Source organism: Haematobia irritans, chromosome 2 (genome assembly GCF_050003625.1).
Source record: "Haematobia irritans isolate KBUSLIRL chromosome 2, ASM5000362v1, whole genome shotgun sequence".
NCBI classification, from domain to species: Eukaryota; Metazoa; Arthropoda; class Insecta; order Diptera; family Muscidae; genus Haematobia; species Haematobia irritans.
The window spans coordinates 97,460,188-97,487,006 of NC_134398.1; the positions used below are offsets into that span (position 1 = coordinate 97,460,188).

General features: G+C 37.2%; 2 protein-coding genes and 1 long non-coding RNA gene across 3 annotated transcripts; 2 read left to right on the top strand and 1 right to left on the bottom strand.

Moving 5' to 3' along the window:
- The first annotated feature begins 426 nt into the window (after window positions 1-426).
- On the top strand, window positions 427-944 carry LOC142223416 (uncharacterized). Its single transcript, XR_012718718.1, has 2 exons — window positions 427-483; window positions 603-944. It is a non-coding gene; the product is annotated as an uncharacterized LOC142223416 (long non-coding RNA).
- A 20,217-nt stretch (window positions 945-21,161) lies between these two features.
- LOC142224834 (uncharacterized) lies at window positions 21,162-22,865 on the top strand. The gene is made up of 4 exons (XM_075294617.1): window positions 21,162-21,510; window positions 21,565-21,945; window positions 22,757-22,772; window positions 22,814-22,865. Exons 1-4 carry the CDS (start codon window positions 21,162-21,164, stop codon window positions 22,863-22,865), a joined length of 798 nt encoding a protein of 265 aa, XP_075150732.1.
- Window positions 22,866-24,793: 1,928 nt separating this feature from the next.
- Window positions 24,794-26,536, bottom strand: LOC142224835 (uncharacterized). Its single transcript, XM_075294619.1, has 4 exons — window positions 26,209-26,536; window positions 25,824-26,116; window positions 25,687-25,748; window positions 24,794-24,839 (listed from the first exon to the last, which is right to left on the bottom strand). The coding sequence occupies exons 1-4, from the start codon at window positions 26,534-26,536 to the stop codon at window positions 24,794-24,796; spliced, it is 729 nt and encodes a 242-aa protein (XP_075150734.1).
- Between the last annotated feature and the right edge of the window lie 283 nt (window positions 26,537-26,819).

Sequence of the window (26,819 nt, forward strand, 5' to 3'; positions counted from 1 at the left end):
CTAGTCGGAAAAGCGGCGTTGAGAAGTTGTACCACGCCAATTATTGTCTTTTTAGATACATTTAGTGTTAGGAACCCAGAGTAGAACTTGAATTGCATGCTGCAAGCCCTAATAATTCGCCACTTGTTTTCTTTGAATTATCATTAGGGCTGTTTTCTTTTAGCACTGGATATGCTAAGCCATTAAAGACTAAAAGAAAACAGAGTACTCGTTTATCCAGGACATCTCCAAAAATATGCAACACTGTCATCAGCTGTTTAAAAACAATCGCAGAAAAGAAGTGAAATCTTGCATTTTTAATGTATGAAATGCTCCAATTAGTAATAAATATTTACTGCTGCGATTATTTATGACACTGTATCACTTTGAATTTCATGTTTTTCGATGAAATAGTTACAATAAAATGCTATTGTGAATCGAAGAAGCGTCCCCAATAAACACAGGATGAGCGTTTTTCAAATGCAACAACTTTTCAGTTTGAGGGTAACTATAATTATCAATATAAATTCAACTTGACTTGAAACAGCTCATATTCAATACATCTTCAAATTGTTTGCGAATTACTTCCAATTTGCCAAAATGTTGACGAAATCTTTGAAAAGGGGTTGAAGATAATATGAGAAAACTTTGACAAAACACTACCCAAAAATGCAACGAAAAAACCATGTGGTTTTCAATACTTGTTTGTGCAACGAAGTTCGTGGTCAATTGAAAGAAATAAAAAACATTTTAGACAAAAAACTGAATTTACTCCAAATAGTTTCTAATAATACGTAAGTGAAAATAAAAAAAATGATATGAAACTTTAAGGAAGACACTAAATTATATCTCTTTGCCGAAAACTAAAATTATGGATTCTACGTTCTTTAAAACATTAAAAAGCTGACCGATGAAAAAATGTTGGACAAGTAACTGGAACTGCTTCAAATAGTTTATAATAATTGGTACGTCAATATGAAAAATTAAATCAACACTTTAAAGAAGTCACTAAATTTAAATCTCTTTGCAGAAAACTAAAATCTTTGGATGTTACATTCTTGCAAACAATAAGAAGCCGACCAATGAAAAATGAGTGGCTTATCGACAAGAAAAAGTTTCCAGAAACATTACAAGTGCAACCAATTAAAATTGTTAAAACCAACAAATTGTTGAAATCAACAACTTCTGGATGAAAATGTGCATCACATCGTCAGTTTAATTCATATGCTATTATCAGTTTAAAATGGATATTTTGTGAATTCCTTCTTCTGGAAATCAATTCTAACACGCGGTCCAGTACGTTCCTAATTTCAAATTGCCCGCATATTAATAAATTTAATTGCTGTTTTATGACACCAAAAGGAAGGAAATCGAATTATCAATGCAAAAGTGTTTACTAACAATGTTTAAGATATTTAAAGTTTTGTTGTTGTTGTTCTTATTTGTTGATATGTGTAATCAATTGGTATTGTAGTGTATTATTATATATTTTATTTTGATGAAAATTAATAAATTATACAAAATTCATAGAATTTTGGCTTTGACTTTCAATTTGAAGTGGGGATACCATTCATACAAATTTAGGTTGAAAAGTTTTTGCAACGATGTTAATTTTGAATTTGACTAGCATCGAAAATTATTTGACAAATTATTGAGTAGCGATGCATTTCAATTTGAGGATAACACTTGAGATATTATTGCTAATGTGTTGAATTTCTCTGTTGAGGGTAATGTCTGTTTTTTGTTGAGAACGCGATTTTCTCAACAATTTCTCAACTTGAATATTACCCTAATTCTTTGAAAAAATGTTTGAAAAATTGTTGAAATTTAGCATTTTTCAAACGTTTGTGTTTATTGGGTAGTGACTTCTCTAAAGTGTTGATTTAATTTTTCATATTGACGTACCAATTATTATAAACTATTTGAAGCAGTTCCAGTTAATTGTCCACCATTTTTTCACCGGTAAGCTTTTTAATGTTTTCAAAAACTTAGAATCCATAATTTTAGTTTTCTGCAAAGAGATATACATTTAGTGACTTCCTTGAAGTTTTATTTCATTTATTATTTTCACTTACCTATTTTTATAAACTATTTGGTTATTTGTCTAAAATTTTCCATTTTTTTTATTTCTTGCAATTGACCACGAACTTCGTTGCACAAATAAGTATTGAAAACCACATGGTTTTTTCGTTGCATTTTAGGGTAGTGTTTTGTCAAAGTTTTCTCATATTATCTTCAACACCTTTTCAAAGATTTCGTCAACGTTTTGGCAAATTGGAAGTAATTCGCAAACAATTTGAGGATGTATTGAGGATGAGCTATTTCAAGTCAAGTTGAATTTATGTTGAAAATTATATTTACCCTCAAACTGAAAAGTTGTTGCATTTGAAAACCCCCAATAAACACAAACGTTTGAAAAATGCTAAATTTCAACAATTTTTCAAACATTTTTTCAAAGGATTAGGGTAATATTCAAGTTGAGAAATTGTTGAGAAAATCGCGTTCTCAACAAAAAACAGACATTACCCTCAACAGTGAAATTCAACACATTAGGAATAATATCTCAAGTGTTATCCTCAAATTGAAATACATCGCTACTCAATAATTTGTCAAACAATTTTCGATGCGAGTCAAATTCAAAATTAACATCGTTGCAAATACTAAATTTGTATGAATGAAATCCCCACTTCAAATTGAAGGTCAAAGCCAAAATTCTATGAATTTTGTATAATTTATTCATTTTCATCAAAATAAAATATATAATAATTTAGTAATAAAAAAAGAATTTTCTTCTTTAGCACAAATTTATTACTGCTCTTCAAAAAACAGAAAGCCTATATATATATTACAAAAATTAAAATCTAGAATATTCTTTGACAGAAGTACAACAAAACGTTTTTTGAGCATTTCTTTTCAAATAACAAACAATCATACATACATTCAAATGTATAATGTAAAAAATAACATATTGGTAACACGAACAAATATACATAACACATAATTAAATCCTTTTATGGAATTTCATCAAATTCATATATGTACAAACAAATTAGGATGACAAGGAAAAACAAAACCTACTGGTAATTTTAGAATATATATTCATAATATAACATAAATATACATATATATATAAAACTAAAGTACTCTCAAAGAAATTTGTTAGTTCAATGAATGAAAATTCATAAACATATAACTATATATACTAAAAATATGCTACAACTCGGCTATCCTGACAATGAGAACACCTGGTCTCATCATATAACCTTCTCTACCCCTAATTACTTTTTTTCCAAGGACGCATATTTGCAACCGCCCATACGCCACTATATGGTGCTCGCGAATGTTGGAACCCATCAACGTCTTTGAGCAAGTATCTGTCATTTCTTAAAACTTTGCACACCCTAAACGGTCCCTTAAATTTTGGCAAAAGTTTTCGTGAAACACCAGACGAAGAGTCAAAGTTCTTTATCATTACGTAATCGCCCTCCTTGTAAACAATTGCTTCCTTTCATTTTCTAGATGTATAATCCTCATTGTAGCTTTGCAAGGCTTGCTGCTTTTTTGATGCTTCAATTCGGATTGCCTTGGTGTCAACCGGTTTTGAAATAACTACTTCAGACAAATTCTCCCTTAACAGATCAACCACTTTACCCCTTTGACCAACTCCAAACAGCATAATACTAGGTTGTTCGCCTATAGATCTGTGCACCGTGTTATTGAGGGAATATTCCACTTTATCTAAAATACTATCCCAATAAACACCCCTCTCGACGTCAACAAGTTTAGCTATCATTGGACCCAATGATCGGTTGACCCTTTCCACCTGGCCATTTGCTTGTGGAGAACCAGTTGCTATTTTTATGTGTGCAACGTTGTTCTCCTTCAAAAATTCTTCAAAATCCTTGGATGTAAAACAAGACCCTCTATCACTTATTATGCATCTCGGACGGCTATATGACCTGAAATAATCCTTCAATGCTAATATCGCCTCTTTCGTGTTTGTAGTCTTCGTCGGATATAATCTCACGAATTTTGTGCAAGCATCTATCACCACCAAAATATGTTTAACGGGCCTGCCATTATCCACCGGTCCGAAATGGTCTATATGAACCACGTCAAAAGGATTTACAGATTTCGGTATACTATGAACCTGGCCTTCTATCTTACCACTGTTTCCAGAGTAAACTATACATTTAAGGCAGTTCCTAATATGTGTCAAAGCCTTTTCCCGCATTTTCGGAAACCAGTACGTTTTTCTTATTAGTTCCGTCATTTTATCAGCGCCTACATGTCCTAACTCATCATGATACTTATATAAAACATGATTTTCCATCTCCTCTGGGACATAGAACAGTATATTGCCCTCATTCATCTTTCGATATAATACGCCGTTACGCATTTCATACATACTATGCTCACCCTTTTGCAATTCACTCTTAATGCGAATCATCCGTTCGTCCCTATTTTGACAAATTACAAGGTTTTCCTCGAATGTGTTTGTTTCTATTGTCATAATATTAGTACTCCTGCTGAGAGCATCTACGTGCTGCAACCTTTTGCCTGATCGATGTTCGAGATCAAATTCATAATTCTGAAGTTCTAAGGCCCATCTAGCAATACGTGGATTAAGATCCTTCTTATTAAGAGTTAATGTTAACGAATTACAGTCTGTTACTATTTTGAACTTTTTACCTTGAAGGTATATATGAAATCTTTTCAGGGCATAAATAATAGAAAGAGTTTCCAACTCGAAACTGTGGTATCGTGATTCGGTATCAGTAGTCCTTTTCGAAAAATAAAAGATTGGATGAAATTTTCCATCGGACTTTTTCTGCAATAAAACCGATCCAAATCCAATTGAACTAGCATCGCAGTGAAGTTCTGTTTCGTCCCTAGGGTCATATAAGGCCAATACGGGAGCTTTTACTAAACATTGTTTTAATTGTTCAAATGCCTTCACTTCTGCCTCACCAAAAACAAACTTTTTGTCCTTTTTTGTTAAATCGTACAAAGGTTTCGCAATCAATGAAAAATCTTTTACAAATCTCCGAAAATACGAACAAAGTCCCAGAAACGACTGAACTGCGTGTTGTCGGTCTGGAAGTGGAAATTTTCTGATTGCTTCTATGCCGTTTTCGTTTGCTCTTATTCCATGCTCACTAATAAAATACCCTAAATATTCCACCGACGTCTTTAGAAATTCGCATTTATCCAACCTCAATTCCAGATTATTTTCTACCATCCTTGTAAATACATCTTTCAAAATTTCGATATGTTCGTCAATATCTTTTGTTCCTATCATAATGTCATCGAGATATATTATAATCTTATCATCCTTTATCATATCGGCAAATATCTTCTGTACATACCTCTGAAATACAGATGGAGCATTCTTTAAGCCAAATGGCATCCTAAGAAATTCGAATTGACCTAATGGTGTGACAAATGACGTATATTTCACTGAATCGGAATGGACAAACACATGAAAAAACGCATTTTTTAAATATATTTTCGTGAAAAATTTCTTACCCGACAGCCTGTCCAACAAATCATCAATCAAAGGTATGGGAAAATTATCTTTAACTGTGACTTTATTTAACGTTCGAAAATCAATACACATTCTGATATCTCCCGTCTTCTTTTTGACAAGTACAATAGGTGATGCATACTCTGAGTCACTTGGCCTTATATAATCTTTTTCTAAATAGTCATCTAAAATAGTCTGAAGTTGGTTCTTCTCACTATATGATAATCTTCTGGGTGTATAACTGAATGGTTTATCGCTAGTCAAAGAAATTTTCATTTCACCATATATTTGTGGTTTCGAAGGACGTTCAGGGCTCTCATAATAGTCATAAAATGTCTCGTGCAATTTTTTCCTTGTCAAATGATCCAAATTCTCCCCTACTTTCAACTCACGTTTACCATCATTCTCTACATCAATATTAAAAATAGTGTGATTAAATTCATTCCTTACATCCACAATTTCTTTAGGGACTAATTCATAATTACCTTTCCGCAAAAAGTCCCTTCCTAACACACAAGAATGTTGCATACTATTATCAGAAACAACAAGCATTTCCAATTTAAATGAAATGCCCCCAACTAAAACGAAACACTCAAATTTCCCGAATACATCCAACCTACTTTTATTTAGTCCATAAAAATTATAATGAGACCAAGTAAGATTCTCCATATCAATTATTCCTTCAACAGCCGACCTCTTAACAAAACTTACCGGACTTCCAGAATCAATTAAGCATTCTATATAAAAATATTTTTTGAAATCATAATCTAGACTAAATCTAAAGTACCTTACATAATCGTTGTCTTCCACCAGAGCCACAGTATTAGATGTTGAACACTCCGCAATGCGATGATCCTTACTTCCACAGTTGAAACATGCACCTCTTTCAATTTTTGGCTTTGGGCAATCTGTGACAATGTGTCCAAAAGAGTTACAATTGTAGCACTTCAATTTGGGATTTTTATTCGTCGACTTCGGCTGTTTCAACTCGATTTTTGAAAGCTTGCAAAAGTTGTGTTTTATTTCCAAAACATTGTAAATTGGCTTGTACCTTAAGCTGCTCATCCGGAATTCCGTCTATGATACAGTCAATTAATTCGTCTTCATCAATACTTATCTTGTTGGCGAGAAGAATTTTGGCATTGTAGTATTCCATAAATGATTCGCCATATATCCATCTTCTAGACTCGAATCTATGCCGTAGTACCATCTTACTTTCTTTGGTAGAAAACACATTTTTCATTTCCTCAAGAAGATCACACGACCTCCGTTTTACAAAATCTGGTTGGGCATATAGCCACATTTGGGCTTTTCCTTTCAGTTTACACATTAACAGTGCTTTAATAGCATTTTCGTCAGCAGCGTAAGATTCGCAAATATGTTTCAATTGAGTAACCCACACTTCCACTGAACTGGTTCCATCATAATCCAAAATAAACTCTCTCAATAGTGAATGGTTAGCAACAACATTTCTCATGGTATCACATTTCAAAATTTTCTCTTCTTTAGTGCCACAATCAGATGTTGTTCCTTCGTGATTTTTCATTTGCAGAAATAAATTTTCTTTCTCAAGCAAATTTTTTTCTCTTTTTGTGATATCCAATTCCATTTTTAAAAGTTCAATTAACATAGGAACGCCAGCAGCGTGAGTTGGGTGCCGGATATTGTTACATGCTTCCGAATCCAAAATTTCCACACCTTGGCTGTCTTCGCATAGTTTTGACTCCGGAAATTGAATTAAATTGACAGATTCTTTTTCAGCATTTTCTCCTTCTAATGCATTCACTTCATCGGATATTTCTTTGGGGCATTCTCCACGTTTTTCGGCCGGCACACTATTTAGTCGAAGAACGAGGGCACTTTTTGACCCGCTGGAGCTCAATCCTATACGTTGCAACCAACGGCGTAATTGAAGGACAGTGTAGTTATCCGCTATGACGTCCATTGTAAAAAAAATCTTCACTTGGATTTCTTATCCCACTTCTGAATTTTAGTAATAAAAAAAGACTTTTCTTCTTTAGCACAAATTTATTACTGCTCTTCAAAAAACAGAAAGCCTATATATATATTACAAAAATTAAAATCTAGAATATTCTTTGACAGAAGTACAACAAAACGTTTTTTGAGCATTTCTTTTCAAATAACAAACAATCATACATACATTCAAATGTATAATGTAAAAAATAACATATTGGTAACACGAACAAATATACATAACACATAATTAAATCCTTTTATGGAATTTCATCAAATTCATATATGTACAAACAAATTAGGATGACAAGGAAAAACAAAGCCTACTGGTAATTTTAGAATATATATTCATAATATAACATAAATATACATATATATAAAACTAAAGTACTCTCAAAGAAATTTGTTAGTTCAATGAATGAAAATTCATAAACATATAACTATATATACTAAAAATATGCTACAATAATATACTACACTACATAATACACTACAATACCAATTGATAAATAATAATCTTATTAAACATATCAACAAATAGAACAAAAAAAAACAAAACACAACAAAACTTTAAATATCTTAAACATTATTAGTAAACACTTTTGCATTGATAATTCGTTTTCCTTCCTTTTGGTGTCATCAAACAGCATTAAAATTTATTAACATGAGGGCAATTTGAAATTAGGAACGTACTGGACCGCGTGTTAGAATTGATTTCCAGCGGAACGAATTCACAAAATATCCATTTTAAACTGATAATAGCATATGAATTAAACTGACGATGTGATGCACATTTTCTTCCAGAAGTTGTTGATTTCAACAATTTGTTGTTTTTAACAATTTTAATTGGTTGCACTTGTAATGTTTCTGGAAACTTTTTCTTGTCGACAAGCCACTCATTTTTCATTGGACAGCTTCTTAATGTTTGCAAGAATGTAGCATCCAAATAGATTTAAATTTAGTGACTTCTCTAAAGTGTTGATTTAATTTTTCATATTGACGTACCAATTATTATAAACTATTTGAAGCAGTTCCAGTTAATTGTCCACCATTTTTTCATCGGTCAGCTTTTTAATGTTTTCAAGAACGTAGAATCCATAATTTTACTTTTCTGCAAAGAGATATACATTTAGTGACTTCCTTAAAGTTTTATTTCATTTTTTATTTCCACTTACCTATTTTTATAAACTATTTGGTTATTTGTCTAAAATTTTCCATTTTTTTAATTTCTTGCAATTGACCACGAACTTCGTTGCACAAATAAGTATTGAAAACCACATGGTTTTTTCGTTGCATTTTAGGGTAGTGTTTTGTCAAATTTTTCTCATATTATCTTCAACACCTTTTCAAAGATTTCGTCGACATTTTGGCAAATTGGAAGTAATTCGCAAACAATTTGAAGATGTATTGAAGATGAGCTATTTCAAGTCAAGTTTAATTTATGTTGAAAATTATATTTACCCTCAAACTGAAAAGTTGTTGCATTTGAAAAACGCTCATCCTGTGTTTATTGGGACGCTCATCCTGTGTTTATTGGGCTGGTTATGCATCTAAAATTGTAGCGTAGTCGTAACATAACGGCAACGTTTGATTTTTTGGCGATTAGCCAACTTAAAGAAAACGTACCAACAAACTATCAAGACCTGGCAAAATATTTTTTTTTTTTAATTTAAAATGAATTTCACGAAAAATATTATTATCTAATCGTCCATTTTAATCAAAAATAACAAAATACTACATTTTTAATGAAATATATTTTCATGCTAATCGCATTTTTCTTCTTTCAATCTATTTGATCATCTGATACGACAACGACACGTAAATTTTGGTTTTTTTTTCTGAATTTTACGACAGTCGCATCTCAACACCTGTTGACAATAGACTCCTAGTGCTCTGATTGCTTTTTTCTTCTCGTTGATTTATAACAACAAATAATGTACATTTACAAATACGTAAAGGAATGTGATCTCTTTTCTTTTGTTTTTTGTTTTCATTATGGAGGGCAATGAACCTCCAAACATTTACCCTAAGGAAAATGGCGAAACGCTACTAAAGAATGGGTTGCTAACTTCAGGACCGAGTGGGCGGCCTTCGACTGAAGTTATAAATTTGAGCAGTGACCAAGAGTCAGGCCCAATTAGTCGACCTGTAGACGGGTCGACACGTGGCGACACTTTGGCAAGTCGAACCTTTTCTAAGGTAACGACATCAAAAGGAGGTAATCCCTCACGAAAGAGATTCAAAGAACGCAGAAATGCTTTGTTTATCCTAAAGAAATTAGGATCTGTCGACCCCAGCACCTTGTCGGCTAAGCAAAGTGATTCCTTAAAATGGGCTCAAGGAATTCATGAAGCTGGCAAAGGGGAGCGATCACTGGATGAACTGCCATCCTCTAACCGGGATCAAAGATCGTTTACCTCAGTTGCAAAAGACAGCCTTGTAATTGCTATCATTAATAAAGGAGCCTATGGTTCCAAAGCAAAAATGGGGGGAAATTGAGATCGCGATGTCTGGTATCCACTCAGTGGTGCGAAAAAAGTTTGCCGGACCAAGTCCTCGACGACAAGATGCTGGATAGTATCAAGAACGATATAAGTTAATAGCATTTCCGGAGGTCTATGGATTGCTTTAAAGCTGCTTTGATGCTAATTGGTGAAGTTTGGGAAGAAGCCGCTTTGGAGTTAGTCGATAGAAAAGACATACCGGCTAAAGCTAGAGCACATGCAAAAATTATTTTCCATTTGAACGCCTCCTTCGTCAGCCGAAATCGTCCATTGAGCCTCCAAAGGTGACTTTCTAACAGTGCATACCATTTCAAACCCATGTACTTACACCAATAACAATGTGCACTTTTATTCCTTATTTGTCGCCGAATTATTTTATATTCATCTCATCCTCCAAGTAATATGAGGAAGTCCTGCGGGAAGCTCTTTAACAAAGCAAAGTCCACCAGAGCTCCTGAGGATTGGGACGCTTACAAGAAGAATCTGAGAGGATACAAGCGAGACGGAGAAAGGCTCAGCATAACTCTTGGAATGTTTACTGCAGCAGTATTGAGAATACGTGCGAGGCTTCCAGACTACGGGAGGTACTAGCAAAAGTTCTCCTGATGAAAGGAGACATAGATATAGTTCTTATTCAAGAACCATACATATATAAGAACAAGATCTGTGAATTAAGCATTCCGGGTTTCAAACTTTTGCATAAAACCGGTAACGATATAAATCGAGCATGTATAATTGCTAAAAACGAACTAAACTTGTTTCTCCTTCCTTCATTGAGCAATGCAGACACTGTCGTAGCCAGTCAAAAGATATCCAAATGCAAATATTGGGTATCTTCGGTATACATGGGACATGATAGGGAGATGCCACCCTGTGCCGTTAGGATCTTAGTTGAGGAGTCACTAAAAACAAAGACAAAACTCATTATGGGATGCGAAGCAAATGCACATCATAGTATTTGGGGAAGTAGTGATACTAATGCAAGGGGAGCAAGGCCGTATTCAGTGGGGGGGATGAGGGGGGTCAAACCCCCCCGAAATGAATGAATATTTTTATATAAATAAATATATATTTTTAGCCGCATAGAAAAATCTTATCGAAGATGTTGAAGAAAAGCTTAAGGTTTTATTTTGAAAAACGCTTATCTATAAAACTTGCACAAATCATACACCCTTAAAAAAATTCGCTTCTTTAACATATGTTCCAAACATATTTTGCAGGAAGCACATATATTATTGGATACTGCCGAAACATTAATATGTTTGTTTTATGTGAACATATTATATGTTTGGAAGCATTTTGAGCCCAATATTTATGCTTGGAAGAATTTTTAACAAAGACGATTGTGCTCATTGCCTAACATACTCGTAATTTTCACTTCCACGAAATATTTTAGTTCTTGGAACCTTTTTCTGTAATACAAATAATGTTGAAGAAATTATTCACTTTTATAAATTTTTTAAATTTTACCTTTCGCCTGCACGGAGAATCGAACGGGGGACCAGACAGTTTGTAAGCCAACACACTATCCACTGGGCTACGTAGCTGTTATGGTCACCAGTAGATAATTATCGTTATAAGTTACATTTATATAGCATAGTTTGCAGCGCCCACGAGCCCATGCAAACATAATATTATTTAACAGAAACATACATTTGTTTGCCACGTGGAGCAGTGGTTAGCATGTCTGCCTTGCATGCAAAGGGTCGTGGGTTCAATCCCTGCTCCGACCGAACACTTTGTTTTTTAATTTACATGTTTATATTTATACTATATAAAATTTCTATAATGAAATTTCGAAATGTGGGTTATTAAAGATTTATAGTCAGTAACAGTGCTTGATATAAACGAAATTGACTGATTTTTGGATAAAATATTATTTTTTTATTGCAAAAAAAAACAATTTTGTAACAAAAAACTGTTTTTGGTACAAAACTTTAAAATTTGGAAGGACTTCAAAAACTCTAACAAAAGAAGAAAGTGGAGTCGAGTATAAACATACATAAATAATTTTATAATATAAACATAGATTTATTTAGGCGTGAACAGTTTTTTAATAGCATTTAACACCATCGCTCTAAAATGCCTTTTATTTTTCTTTAATAATTCATTTTAAAGAAAATAAACTTTTGAAATTGTTTTAGCTGCAAAACTCGTATTTAATGCCGGTTTTTATATTTGAAGGTATCCGTCAACTCCTCATGGACTACTCATTTCTACTCAACCGTCGAACGGAACGGACGTGTTTTTTAATAGCGGATAAAATCATCGTAATAAGTACCTACTACGAATTTCAAGTGTGGTGGGATATTAGGCCACCATGCAGAGAAATTCAAAGACATCCACTGGGTTGCTAACCTCAGGGCCCAGTGGACGGGTATCGACAGGAGTTATAAATTTGGGCAATGACCAAGAATTAAGCCCAATTAGTCGACCTGTAGACGGGTCGACAGGTGGCGACAATTTGACAAGTCAAACCTTTTCCAAGGTAGCGGCATCAAAAGGAGGTAATCCCTCACGAAAAAGATTCAAGGAACGCAGAAATGCATTGTTTATCCTAAAGAAATTAGGATCAGTCGACCCAAGCACGTTGTCGGCTAAACAAAGCGATTCCTTAAAATGGGCTCAAGGAATTCTTGAGGCTGGAAAAAGGGAACAATCACCGGATGAGCTGCCATCCTCCAAAAGGGATCAACGATCGTTTGCCTCAGTTCCTAAAGACAGCCTTGTGATGGCTATCATAAATGAAGGAGCATTGGACGGTATGGTTCCAAAGCAAAAATGGGGCGAAATTGAGAATGCTTTGTCTGGCGTCTACTCACAGGTGCTGGAAAAGTTTCCCGGCCCAGATCCTCGACACCAAGAGGCTGGTTGGTATCAAGGATGATTTAAGCTAGTCGCATTTGAGGACCAGAGGTCTACAGAATGTTTTAAAGCTGCTCTGATACTAATTGGTGAAGTTTGGGAAGGAGCTGCTCTAGAGTTAGTCGAGAAGAAAGACATACCGGCTAGACCTAGAGCACATGCGTGGATACCTGCAAACCCTCCTGACCCTAAATCTATTTTAAATAGACTGAAACAATGCAATCCAAATCTTCCAACAGCTGATTGGAAGGTTGCCCTTTTGGATGAAGTGGATGGACCAAGACGGCATGCAGTGTTTATATTGAACACTCAGTCTTTGCCAAATCTAGCAAAGTCTCAGGGCCGTGTATGTTATGGCTTTCATTATATCCATTTGAAGACCAGAGGTCTACAGAATGTTTTAAAGCTGCTCTGATGCTAATTGGTGAAGTTTGGGAAGGAGCTGCTCTAGAGTTAGTCGAGAAGAAAGACATACCGGCTAGACCTAGAGCACATGCGTGGATACCTGCAAACCCTCCTGACCCTGAATCTATTTTAAATAGACTGAAACAATGCAATCCAGATCTTCCAACAGCTGATTGGAAGGTTGGCCGTTAGGATGAAGTGGATGGACCAAGACGGCATGCAGTGTTTATATTGAACACTCAGTCTTTGCCAAATCTAGCAAAGTCTCAGGGCCGTGTATGTTATGGCTTTCATTATATCCAAATGATCAGCTAAAGGATTCAGAAATGGACAACCTCTGTCTGAATCAGAAGTAAGCGGATCCTTTTGCGAAGTCGAGGGAGATACCAAAGTTGAAGACATGGTTAGATACCATATGCGTGAGGAGGCTTCTACTGCCTCAGAACTCACCAAAGGTGAACCTATGGATATTGCGAGAGTCACCGAGATCTCTGAAGAGGACATTCTTGATGACTCGATTGAAGCGGCTGATGTGACGGTTGTTGAAAATCTCGATGGTCCTACGGATCCTCCAGATAAATCTTCATCATTGTAAGGCTGCATGTGCTGCCTTAAAAGTTCTCCTGATGAAAGGGGACATAGACATAGTTCTTATTCAAGAACCATATGTTTATAGAAACAAAATATGTGAATTAAGTACTCCGGGATTCAAACTATTGCAGTATACTGGTAATGATGTAATTCGAGCCTGTATAATTGCTAAAAACGAGCTTAACTTGTTTCTGCTTCCTTCAACGTGCAATGCAGACACTGTCGTTGCCAATTTAGAAATAGCCAAATGCAAATATTGGGTATCTTCGGTCTATATGGGACATGAGGGAGATGCCTCCATGTGCCATTAAGACCTTAGTTGAGGAGTCACTGAAAACAAAGACGAAACTCATTATGGGATGCGATGCGAATGCGCATCATATTATATGGGGAAGTAGTGATACTAGTGCAAGGGGAGAGTCGCTAATAGAGTTTATTTTGCGTACTAATCTGGTAGTTTGCAACAAGGGAGATGCCCCAACCTTTGTCACTAAAAACAGGCAAGAGGTTTTGGACATCACCTTGGCCTCGCAAGAACTGAATGAAATGATATCTAAGTGAACACAGCTTCTCAGATCATCGCTACATCAGTTTCAAATTTGATGTTCATACCACCAAGACCATATTTCCGCCAAATGTTAGGAGAGCTGACTGCAATAGGTATAGGGAATCGTTCAATATGATGATACCGGAAATACCAGAGACAAATATGAGCACTGTGCAAGTTATCGAACACGCAGTGGAGAGGATTACTAAGGCCTTCAACATTTCACTGAAAGCTGCATGCCCTAAAGGGAAGCCAAGGGGGAAAAATCGACCACCATGGTGGTCTACGGAGTTAGGTAATATGAGGAAATCGTGCAGGAAGCTCTTTAACAAAGCAAAGTCCACCAGAGCTCCTGTGGATTGGGAAGCTTACAAGAAGAATCTGAGAGGATACAAGCGAGAACTGAGAAAGGCTCAGCATAACTCTTGGAATGATTACTGCAGCAGCATTGAGAATACGTCCGAGGCTTCCAGACTACGGAAGGTGCTAGCATCCACGAGCTCCGCTCCAGGTTTCATTAAAACATCGGAGGGCAATTGGATAACGCCCAGTGAGGAGACGCTGGAGGTACTATTGGACACACATTTTCCCGGAAATCAGACGGTTGAACCATGCACTGGCGGTGCCACAGTGGCTCAGCGGTCGTTTCCTATCGAGGAAATTGTATCAGAATCTAGAATAAAATGGGCGTTAAATAGCTTTGGATCATTCAAATCCCCCGGCCTTATGGAATTACTCCGGCGGAGTTACAAGCGGTGGCTGACAGAATTATCCCCTGGTTGTCGGCGATATATATAGGATGTATCAATTTAGCATATATTCCACGAAAGTGGAGAGAATCAAAAGTCGTTTTCATACCTAAAGCGGGAAAAGCCTCTCACTCGAATGCGAAGGATTTCCGACCAATCAGCTTATCATCATTCCTACTTAAGACTCTGGAGAGGATGATAGATATATATCTTAGAACTAGCGTCGATTCAAGTTTGCTATCGAAACGACAACATGCATACTCGAAGGGCAGGTCTACTTAAACCGCACTACATGAACTAGTCAGCTTTATTGAAAGCTCACTATCTGTCAAAGAATACACAATCGTGGCGTTTCTAGACATCGAAGGGGCGTTCAATAACGTCCATCCGAGCTCGATATTAAATGGACTGACAACTCTGAATGTTGTTCCAGGTATACTTAGGCTGTTAGATGAACTTCTAAGGAAGAGACGCATTTCAGCCACACTAGGACAAGCAAACATACAAAGGTATGTGAACAGAGGCACTCCTCAAGGAGGAGTTCTATCACCTCTTCTTTGGAATGTTGCTATAAACGACCTTCTGGTTTCCCTAGAAAAAGAAAGGATACAAGTGGTGGCATATGCAGATGATGTGGCGCTAGCAGTCAGGGGAAAATTCCCATCAACAGTTAGAGATATTATACAGAGAGCCCTCCGGATGACTGAGAAATGGGCGAAAGATAATGGTCTTGGGGTAAATCCTGCAAAGACAGAACTAGTCATGTACTGCAAAGATCGCAAAACTCCCACGGTTAGGCCCATTTCCTTAGGGGGTATTGAAATTCCCTTTAGGGAGTGTGCAAAATACCTTGGCGTTATTTTGGACAGGAAGCTGAATTTTAGGCTTAATATTGAAGAGAGGGCGAGAAAAGCCACGGTAGCTTTGTACTCGTGCAAAAAGGCAATAGGGAAAAAGTGGGGACTAAATCCAAAAATTGTGCATTGGCTATACACGGCAGTAGTTAGACCTATAATGCTATATGGTGTTGTAGTCTGGTGGCCGGCACTTCAGAAACCGACTTGTTTAGATAAAGTTCAGCGTATGGCGAGCTTGTGTATCTCAGGTGCATTTAGTAAGACAGGAACAGACTCCCTAAATGTCATGCTACATCTATTGCCCTTAGACATTTTGGCCAAACAGTCAGCTGCAACAACGGCTGTGCGGTTGAACGAGCTATCGCTGTGGTCGGAAAAAATGTACGGTCATAGTTCGGTCCTCAAAGTAATGCCCGATGTGTCTAACGTAGTGGATTACACCTTGGCAAAACCACTTTTCGACAAAAAGTTTGAAACTCTAATTCCCAACAGTGAGGCGTGGTGTACACAGACCCCGGGGAATAAAAGATATATAGATTTCTATACTGATGGCTCCAAATTGAATGGACAAGTGGGGTTCGGAGTATATTCTAAAGATCTGGAAATTCGAATAGCGAAAAGATTACCTAATCACTGTAGTGTTTTTCAGGCTGAAATATTGGCAATAAGAGAGGTGGTGAATTGGCTGAGAAGTAATATTCCAACAAATATTGGCATTAATATATACTCAGACAGTCAACCTGCAATAAAATCCTTGGACTCTGTGTTCCTTAACTCGAAAACGGCCATAGACTGCCGCAAATCTATCAACGAGATGGCTGAGCAGTACAATATTCACCTAATATGGGTGATTGGCCATAGGAACATACCGGGGAACTGCGAAGCGGATGAGTTGGCAAGGCTAGGGACTACCTTACATATTCCAGGGGAACTAGAATCGGTTGGTATGTCCCTGGCTACCTGCAAGCTCATGCTGCGTGAGAAGGCTGTTATGATGGCAAATGTTCGATGGGAGAATTGCAAGGGCTGTAACGACACCAAGCAAATATGGCCCATTTAAACTTAAACCGCACACTAGATATGCTAGTGTTCTCGAGACGTCAGATATGACTCCTGATATCTGCTATAACGGGTCGCTGCCTGATAGGAGATTTTGCAAAAACTATAGGCGCGAAGTATAATGACTATTGTATGAGCTGTCATGATGCGGAGGAAAAGGAATCAATTAAACACCTCTTGTGTGAGTGTCCTGCATTTTGTGTAAAGCGCAAGCAACTTTTAGGAGCATATAGCTTCAGATACTGGCGGATCTGGAAAACGTTAACTTAAGCAGTCTGCTAATGTTTTTGGAACAATCTGGTTGGTTCAACAAAGAAAAATAATCAAGAAGGTTCAGCGGTTAAAACTAGAAGTGCCCATATGTAATAAGTACTTTTAGTTAATGTGGTATCACAATGGACTGAATAGTCTAAGTGAGCCTGAATCTTAATCGGGCTGCCACTTTAACCTAACCTAACCTACTAGCATCCACTAACTCCGCTCCAGTTTTCATTAAAACATTGAAGGGCAATTGGACAACGTCCAGTGAGGAGACGCTGGAGGTACTATTGGACACACATTTTCCTGGAAATCAGAAAGTTGAACCATGTTCTGGCGGTGCCACAGTGGCTCAGCGGTCATTTCCTATCGAGGGAATTATATCGGAGTCTAGAATAAAATGGGCGTGAAATAGCTTTTGGCCATTCAGATCCCCCCGGACCTGATGGAATTACTCCGGCGGAATTACAAGCAGTGAATGAAAGAATTATCCCCTGGTTGACGGTGATATATAAAGGATGTGAGCCAGTGCTGCCGCTAGTGAAAAATTGAGTGAAGTAGATTTTGGAAAAAAGTGGAGTAGATTGAATAAAATAGAAGTAGCATACATTTTTGAAAGCAAAACAATAGAATTCATATTATTATACCCTCCACCATAGGATGGGGGGTATATTAACTTTGTCATTCCGTTTGTAACACATCTAAATATTGCTCTAAGACCCCATAAAGTATATATATTCTGGGTCGTGGTGAAATTCTGAGTCGATCTGAGCATGTCGGTCCGTCCGTCCGTCTGTTGAAATCACGCTAACTTCCGAACGAAATAAGCTATCGACTTGAAACTTGGCACAAGTAGTTGTTATTGATTAGGTCGGATGGTATTGCAAATGGGCCATATCGGTCCACTTTTATAGTATAGCCCCCATATAAACGGGCCGCCAAATTTGGCCTGCAGGGACTCTAAGTGAAGCAAATTTCATCCGATCCAGCTGAAATTTGGTACATGGTTTCAGCATGTGATCTCTAACAACCATGCAAAAATTGGTCCACATCGGTCCATAATTATATATAGTCCCCATATAAACTGATCCCCCGATTTGGCTTGCGGAGCCTCTAAGAGAACCAAATTTCATCCGATCCGGCTGAAATTTGGTACATGGTGTAAGTATATGGTCTCTAACAACTGTGAAAAAATTGGTCCACATCGGTTAATAATTCAATGATTAAAACCGCTATGTTCATCGTAATTAAAGGAATAGGAAAAACAATTAGGTAATATGGGGAAAAATTTAAAAATTTGAAGCAGAACAAAAAGTGAAGCAGATTTTTGGAAGAAGGAGTGACGAAGTAAATTTTGTGAAAATGAAGCAAAATACTTCGATTGAAGTAGTAGCGGCAGCACTGATGTGAGCCACCATGGTGCAATGGTTAGCATGCCCGCCTTGCATACACAAGGTCGTGGGTTCGATTCCTGCTACGACCGTACACCAAAAAGTTTTTCAGCGGTGGATTATCCCACCTCAGTAATGCTGGTGACATTTCTGAGGGTTTCAAAGCTTCTCTAAGTGGTTTCACTGGAATGTGGAACGCCGTTAGGACTCGGCTATAAAAAGGAGGTCCCTTGTCATTGAGCTTAACATGGAATCGGGCAACACTCAGTGATAAGAGAGAAGTTCACCACTGTGGTATCACAATGGACTGAATAGTCTAAGTGAGCCTAATACATCGGGCTGCCACATAACCTAACCTAACCTATATAAAGCATGTATAAACTTAGCATATATTCCAGAAAAGTGGAGGGAAACAAAAGTCGTTTTCATACCTAAAGCGGGAAAAGCATCTCACTCGATTGAATGATTTCGGACCAATCAGCTTATCCTCATTCCTACTTAAGACTCTGGAGAGGATGATAGACATTTATCTTAGAACTAGCATCGATTCAAGTTTGCTTTCGAAACGACAGCATGCATACTCGAAGGGCAGGTCTACTGAGACCGCTTTGCATGAACTAGTCAGCTTTATTGAAATCTCACTATCTGTCAATGAATACACAATCGTGGCGTTCTGGACATCGATGGGACATTCAATAACGTCCATCCGAGCTCTATATTAAATGGACTGGCAACTCTGAATGTTGATCCAGGTATACTTAGGCTGCTAGATGAATTGCTAATGAGGAGACGTATTTCGGCCACACTAGGACAAGCAAAGATACAAAGGTATGTGAACAGAGGCACTCCCCAAGGAGGAGTTCTATCACCTCTTCTTTGGAATGTTGCTATAAACAACTTCTGGTTTCCCTAGAAAAAGAAAGGATACAAGTGGTGGCATACGCAGACGATGTGGCTCTAGCAGTCAGGGGAAAATTCCCATCCACAATCAGAGATGTTATACAGAGAGCCCTCCGGATGACTGAGAAATGGGCGAAAGAGAATAGTCTTGGAGTAAATCCTGCAAAGGCAGAATTAGTCATGTACTGCAAAGATCGCATGGCGAAGTGAAGGCACCCAGAATCTTTGACGAACTTCGCTCATGACGGTGGCAACATTGATGTGGCAAAAGCGGGCATGGTAGGATTCCACTAATATTCTTGTAAACGGATGAATTTTAGGAAGAATTATTGGTCTTCTGGCCTCCAGAGACAGAAAAGTAGTGTTCTCAATTCTTCCATACACACGTAACAGACCATCTGACGCAATAAATGGATTTAAAGTTTTGAGATCACCTTTCGGTGACAAATTTCGCTTTGCAGCAAGATCTTCCACATCATCCCCGAAAGTCTGTTTTTGCACTTGCTTACAAAGATAAATTTCTGCCTATGCTTCCTCTTCTACTGACAGCTCCCCAGTTCTAGCAGCACTTTTCCTCCTCTTTGACCTCAAATTGTACACGTACCGAAGCACCCACGCCATACATCTTTTCAATCTGTTGTATTTGGAAAAACGATAAATATCTGGCATAATTATTTTTACTTGCCTTGCCACCAGCGCTCTGTATTTTGAACGAAGTTCAATTTTAGTTTGTTCTGCACTTGAGTCCGTTTCATTTGGCCACTCAGTCTCACTTTTAATCAAAAAATCTGGGCCATTTTTCCATATACCATTAGGGTCGTATTCATTGATTAGATTTGCCCTTGTAGCCTCATCTGCTTGGTTCTTCGTACCTGGACACCACCTCCACTGCTCCACATCACTGCTATCCAAAATCTATGCTACTCGATTAGCCACGTATTGTTTGTACATTCTGTGGTCCGACCTTATCCACTGCAACACCGTCGTAGAATCTGTCCATAAAACAATATTTTTAACAACTTTTACATGATTTTTTATTATCAACTCTTTAAGCCGTACTCCCATGACGGCGGCATGCAATTCCAATTTAGGGGTTGTGTGGAACCGAGTTGGGGTACAACTTGTCTTGCCCATAACAAAATCCACTTTGATATCACTACTTACCACACGCCAATAGCCCACCGCAGCCATAGCATCTTCACTAGCATCCGTAAATATGTGGAGTTCTATGTCATTATTGTTGTACGTTGGGTTGTAGTACCTAGGCACATTGAATTTTGCAATATTAGGCAATTGTGACAACCAAAACTTCCAGCGGCCATATATTTCTACAGGGAGCTCATCATCACACTGAACACCAGACTTCCATACAGTTTGCATTATTATTTTTGATGTTATGGTGAAATCACTCACAAAACCAAACGGGTCAAAGATGGACATATTGTTACGAATTTGATATTTCTAGATTTAAGTTTATTCAAATTATTGGGACGAAATAAGTTTACATACGAACATGACAAAGAATTTATTTGTCAAAGTACTGAAATTTTGTATAATGGATAATAGATACTTCCAATATGACGGCAAAATATACAAACAGAAAAGAGGGTTACCTATGGGATCACCAGCTTCCCCCATAGTGGCAGACATACTGATGGAAAAACTACTGGACGAAAGTTTGAGGAAACTTACACAAAAACCGAAAATAATAACGAAATATGTATTTGCTATCATTAAGGAAACGGAAATTGAAAGAACCCTGACAACACTCAACAACTTTCACAGCAGCATGCGATTTACCATGGAACTGGAAGAAAACGGAAAATTACCATATTTGGACATATTAATACTTAGAAACAAGAAAAATATAACTTTGGACTGGTATCAGAAAAACACGGCGTCAGGCAGAATTATGAATTTTTAATCAAAACATCCAAAGAGGATAATTATTAATACAGCCCAAAATCTAACTGACAGAGTTCTTTCCATCAGTGACAAACGATTCCATCAAGACAACAAGAAAATACTACAAAGGATACTAGAAGAGAATAATTTCCCTAAGAACCTAATTAAGAATTTAATAACATCCTTTAAGCCACGCACGGAAAAACGAGACATTGAAAAACCGGAAAAAATGTTCAAATCTTTAATATATATAGCAGGAATATCGGAAAGAATAACAAAATCCGACATTTTTGACAAGAATAAATATGACTTAGCACATAAATCTAATAATACGGTTAAAAAATTGTTTACCACCATCAAGGACAAAATTCCAAAAACGGAAACACCAAACGTGGTTTATGAAATTCCATGCGAAGGAAATTCAGTAGAAAAGTGTAAAATGGTGTATATTGGAACCACAAAAAAACAAATTAAAAACAAGAATATCAGGTCACAAATCCGATATAAAAACTCGCAGCAATTCTAGACTACAAAAAACCGCGTTGGCAGCCCACTGTGCAACAACCAAACATCAACCGAACTTCAATAATGTCCGCATATTACAGCAAGAAAGCAATACCAACAAAAGATACACATTAGAAATGCTACACATCAATAATGTACCAACAAACAGAAGAATGAATTACAAAACAGACACAGACAACATCGCCCACATATACAGACACATGATATGCAAAAATGATCACCGAAAGACGAAGAACATTTCGAACAACAACATCAGCCAACAGAGCAATAGCGAAAGTTGACGAGAGCAGTGATGCTCTAATAAGAATTTTTGTGTATAGTGATTGATTTATATGTAAGTTGGAGATAATAGTTACAGCTTAACATTTATGTTAGCCTGGTAGATGATGTTTAGAATAAGATGTTTTTGTAATTGTTCTATGTATTTAAAATTTGTATTAATTGTTTAATTTAAGTTAACCTAATTAATTAATTAATATTATAATAAATGTAAAAAATGTTTATAGATCATACACCTCTGATGACGCAATTCAACGAAAATTGCGAAATATTAGGACGGATGAATTAAAAATAATAAAAACAAATAGATCTCAAGCTTGGCAAAATAAAGAATTTTAGTTAATTTAAAATTTCAAATTGTAACGGTCAAATTACGTCATCACTTGTCAAAATCATTTCTTTATTTTCTAGTACTTTCCGAAACATCTTTTTTGTTCTTAGTTTCCAATCGTTCATGGTAAAGTAACCCATTTTTGTTTTGTCTTCATTTTGTTATAGTTGTAGTAATATGATAATCATCTATGCCTGTGCGACATCTGCCATAGAGTAGAATGTTCCAGTTGATTGTAGCAAAGACAAAGAGCATAGGCCGATAAATATGTGCGATGTCACCCGTGCGACATCTACCAGGTAGTGGATTAATCTAGAAGGGTGTAGTCCACTTTATTTAACTTTAAGGTGGGTATTAGGTTAGGTTAGGTGGCAGCCCGATGTATCAGGCTCACTTAGACTATTCAGTCCATTGTGATACCACATTGGTGAACTTCTCTGTTATCACTGAGTGCTGCCCGATTCCATGTTAAGCTCAATGACAAGGGACCTCCTTTTTATAGCCGAGTCCGAACGACGTTCCACATTGCAGTGAAACCACTTAGAGAAGCTTTAAACCCCTCAGAAATGTCACCAGCATTACTGAGGTGGGATAATCCACCGCTGAAAAACTTTTTGGTGTTCGGTCGAAGCAGGAATCGAATCCACGACCTTGTGTATGCAAGGCGGGCATGCTAACCATTACACCACGGTGGCTCCCAAGGTGGGTATTAAGTTCGAGTTTAGCCGCTAATTTTCACTAAAGTGGAAACTAAATGTGTAAAAAACGTCATAAAATTTGTCGCAGATTTCATTATAACTTGATGGGGAATATCCCAAAGCTAATTTTCACAAAATTTATATTCCTTAAAATAGATTATTAAAGAAAAAATTGTGAAAAAATGACGATTTTTGCGGCTAAACTCGAACTTAATACCAACCTTTAGTTCAAAACAGAAAACATCTGTTGCGGGTACCCACTGAATACCGAGTACTCGCTCCACTCCGTCATAAGTGTGTAAATATAACCATAGCGATAGGCGGTAGGCGAAATATTTTTGCCGCAACGGCAAATACAATAAGCATGACGGCGAATAATTCCCTTTTTCACGTTTCCTAGCGTTTTTGTTGTCAATATTAAACAATGAAGTTGAATAAAAACATACAATGGCTTGTTATTTTTGAGTTATTTCAAGAAAAAATAATCTACACATGTCCAGGCAACAGCAATTCCTAGTGGTGAGTTAAAAAAATTGATAAGCGATGGCAACACTATACCAGTTTTCGCCAAGGAGTTAGAATTAGTTTTAATTTAGCGACACGCCGCTAGCCGTCACGGTATTCCGTCGCGGATTTTGGGCTTCCCATAAGAAATACACGTAAATAAGTGTTCGCCTACCGCTATGGTTATATTTACACACTAACACAAATTGTTGCCACTCTTACCCGTTTGTCCGTCAAGGTTACCGCACTCGTTCAGCACCTTTTTTGAGTTGGATTTTATACCATGCAATTGGAATCCCGCAACTTTATGAATTTTGATGACATCTTTTAATATTTCGACCGCCTCCTCCTCTGACTCAAGACAGTCGACATAGTCATCCACATAATGACGATCGATGATACCATGAACCGCTCTAGGGTATACATCCATAAAATTATACATCGCGTTAAAATTTTTAACAAACTGGGCAATTGTGGGGGAACAAGTGGCACCCAATATCAAGCGCTCCATCACATATGTATCCACTGGCAAATTCACGTTGCCATTCCTCCATAAGAATCTCTGACAGTTCTAATCCATTTTCGACACACCAATTTGGTGAAACATTTCTTGAATGTCACCACACAGTTTTCGATGATGAGAGTTTTCGGCAGTAACCTTTCTTGATATAATCCTGAATTTTGGCTTTATATTCAATTGCATACTCACAATTTTTTATCAGTGTTTGTTCCACATTATACAAACGCCTTAATGCCATGTCGTACGAATCTGGTATTGGTGGAATATTCTCTTTCCATAGGAGTGGACATTCGTATCTGCCGTTTACCCATATTGTACCTTGATTCAACAAATGCATTGCCCTTTCATTTTCCTTTGAGGTAAGTGGTTTTGTATCGACTTTTATACCCAATGTTTCCATATCAAAATATCCTCTCATCATTCTGCTAATTTCTAATTTCTTCTAGCGTTTCATCTTCTGTTTTTGAACACCTACGAAAATGCAAAACATGTTTATTAGAGTTATTTTTATAACCTGATATCGACCATATACAATAGCACCCAATCTCGTTATCGTAACAATTGGGCCAAATTCGTTAATAAGGTATGGAATTTCTAATGGAACTGTCAAGAATGAATGTTGCAAGCTCAAAATCATCATCGGTCGTACGTGGAAATAATCATGCTCTGGAATATTGGAGTTTTTTTCACATTAACGAACGAACGGTCCCATCGCCCACTTTCCCGCCCCTTCCGACCGTGAGGGCCTCGTCCCCATGACGTAGGGACAGCGTACACACCATGATCCGGGCCATTGCGGGGTGGAGGCAGAGGAATTTGGCCAGCTACAGAGAAGGACTCATCAGCCGGATATATTAAAACACAAGATCAAATATTAGGTTATTCAATAAAACTAATGTATTAGTTATCCAAATATGCTAAAATTCTAGACTTCATCATATCAATACTAAGGTTAGTGCCAACTAGATGATAGATTTAATTAAAAATAATGCACATCCTACGAATAGGCTCCACAGAAGCATAATTCCAACGTTGAAAATCAATGTAAAGAAACTAGTAATTCCTAGATGCCCTAAAAGGAACATTTATCCTAATCCTAGATATCAATTCCGAGCATGGACTATCTCCCCTAACTAACCTATACATCATCATGGAGCCCAACATCGTCCGTCGGCTCCTAAGAGTAGGTAAAATAATCAGCCTCAATCTACAAGTGTATGAAGGAAGAACAAAATCACTGTTCCACTGAAGATGTCTCAAAGTGAACAACATGAACTGCTTCTGAACCGATTCTATCCTATCAATGTAAACTTCATACTGATGATCCCACACGATAGAACCATACTCTAGAATGGGTCTAACAAGGGCAGTAAAAAGCCTCTTTGTAACATAAGGGTCCGAAAACTCCTTCGCCCAACGCTTTATGAATCCTAGAACCCCATACGCCTTACTTACCATCGAATCAATATGACCATTAAAATTAAGCCTACGATCCATAACAATGCCAAGATCAACAAAAGAATCAACCTCTTCCAATAACGAGCCCCGTATACTATACCGAACATCAATAGGCCTAGACCTAAAGAATCGCATAAACTTGCATTTCCTCAAGTTCAAATCCTTCAGATTTACCCTACACCAATCATCAAAGCTATCCAAATCACCTTGTAATAAATGCACCTGACCAGAATTATCAAACGAGGAGAATAACTTAACGTCATCAGCATACATCAAAATCCTAGAGTTAACTACGGATTGAGGTAAATCGTTTATAAATAACAAAAATAAGACAGGCCCCAAATGACTACCCTGAGGCACACCTGATGGGACATCAAAGCACCTTGAATAGGAATCACCAAAAGATACAATCTGCGTACGTCAATCAAGATACGACGAAATCCAAGCCAAAGTGTACTGGCTAATTCAATCCTATCCAGCTTATATGCCAAGATCTTATGATTCACACGGTCAAAAGCCTTACTAAAATCCGTATAAATAACATGAGTCTGATTCCCAACAACAAACTGATTAATAACATGAGAAGTAAATTCCACCAAGTTCGTAGTAGTCGATAGGTCCTTCGTAGTAGTCGATAGGTCCTTCGTAGTAGTCGATAGGTCCTTATCCAGTATCGAAGAAATGCCATGCGACAAAACATCAGTCACCATCTTTTCAAAAATCTTGGGAATAGCTCTCAATTTTGCTATTCCCCTATAATTACCCACATCAAAGGGAAATAACCGAACCTCAATGAACTATTCAAAAACATCGACAATCGAGCAGAGAGACATCCGGAGCAAAACATCAGAATTATCCCAGGAATCCCATCTGGACCACCACTGGTGGACGCCTCAACCCCACGCAAATACCCAGACACAGACAGACTATCATATAATGGAATTGCCACCCTATCAAGCGACCTAATATAATAGGAATATGAACCATCAGCAT

What these genes read in the sequence shown, in the direction of transcription:
- LOC142224834 (XM_075294617.1), top strand. Translation starts at nt 21,162, where the DNA reads ATGGATAATAGATACTTCCAATATGACGGCAAAATATACAAACAGAAA. An exon ending in TCAGAAAAACACGGCGTCAG is followed by an intron (nt 21,511 to 21,564) that starts GCAGAATTATGA and finishes TTATTAATACAG; the next exon opens with CCCAAAATCTAACTGACAGA.
- LOC142224835 (XM_075294619.1), bottom strand. Translation starts at nt 26,536, where the DNA reads ATGGTGACTGATGTTTTGTCGCATGGCATTTCTTCGATACTGGATAAG. An exon ending in TTTGGTGATTCCTATTCAAG is followed by an intron (nt 26,117 to 26,208) that starts GTGCTTTGATGT and finishes CTCAATCCGTAG; the next exon opens with TTAACTCTAGGATTTTGATG. An exon ending in TCTATCGTGTGGGATCATCA is followed by an intron (nt 24,840 to 25,686) that starts GTATGAAGTTTA and finishes GCATTTTCGTAG; the next exon opens with GTGTTCAAAAACAGAAGATG.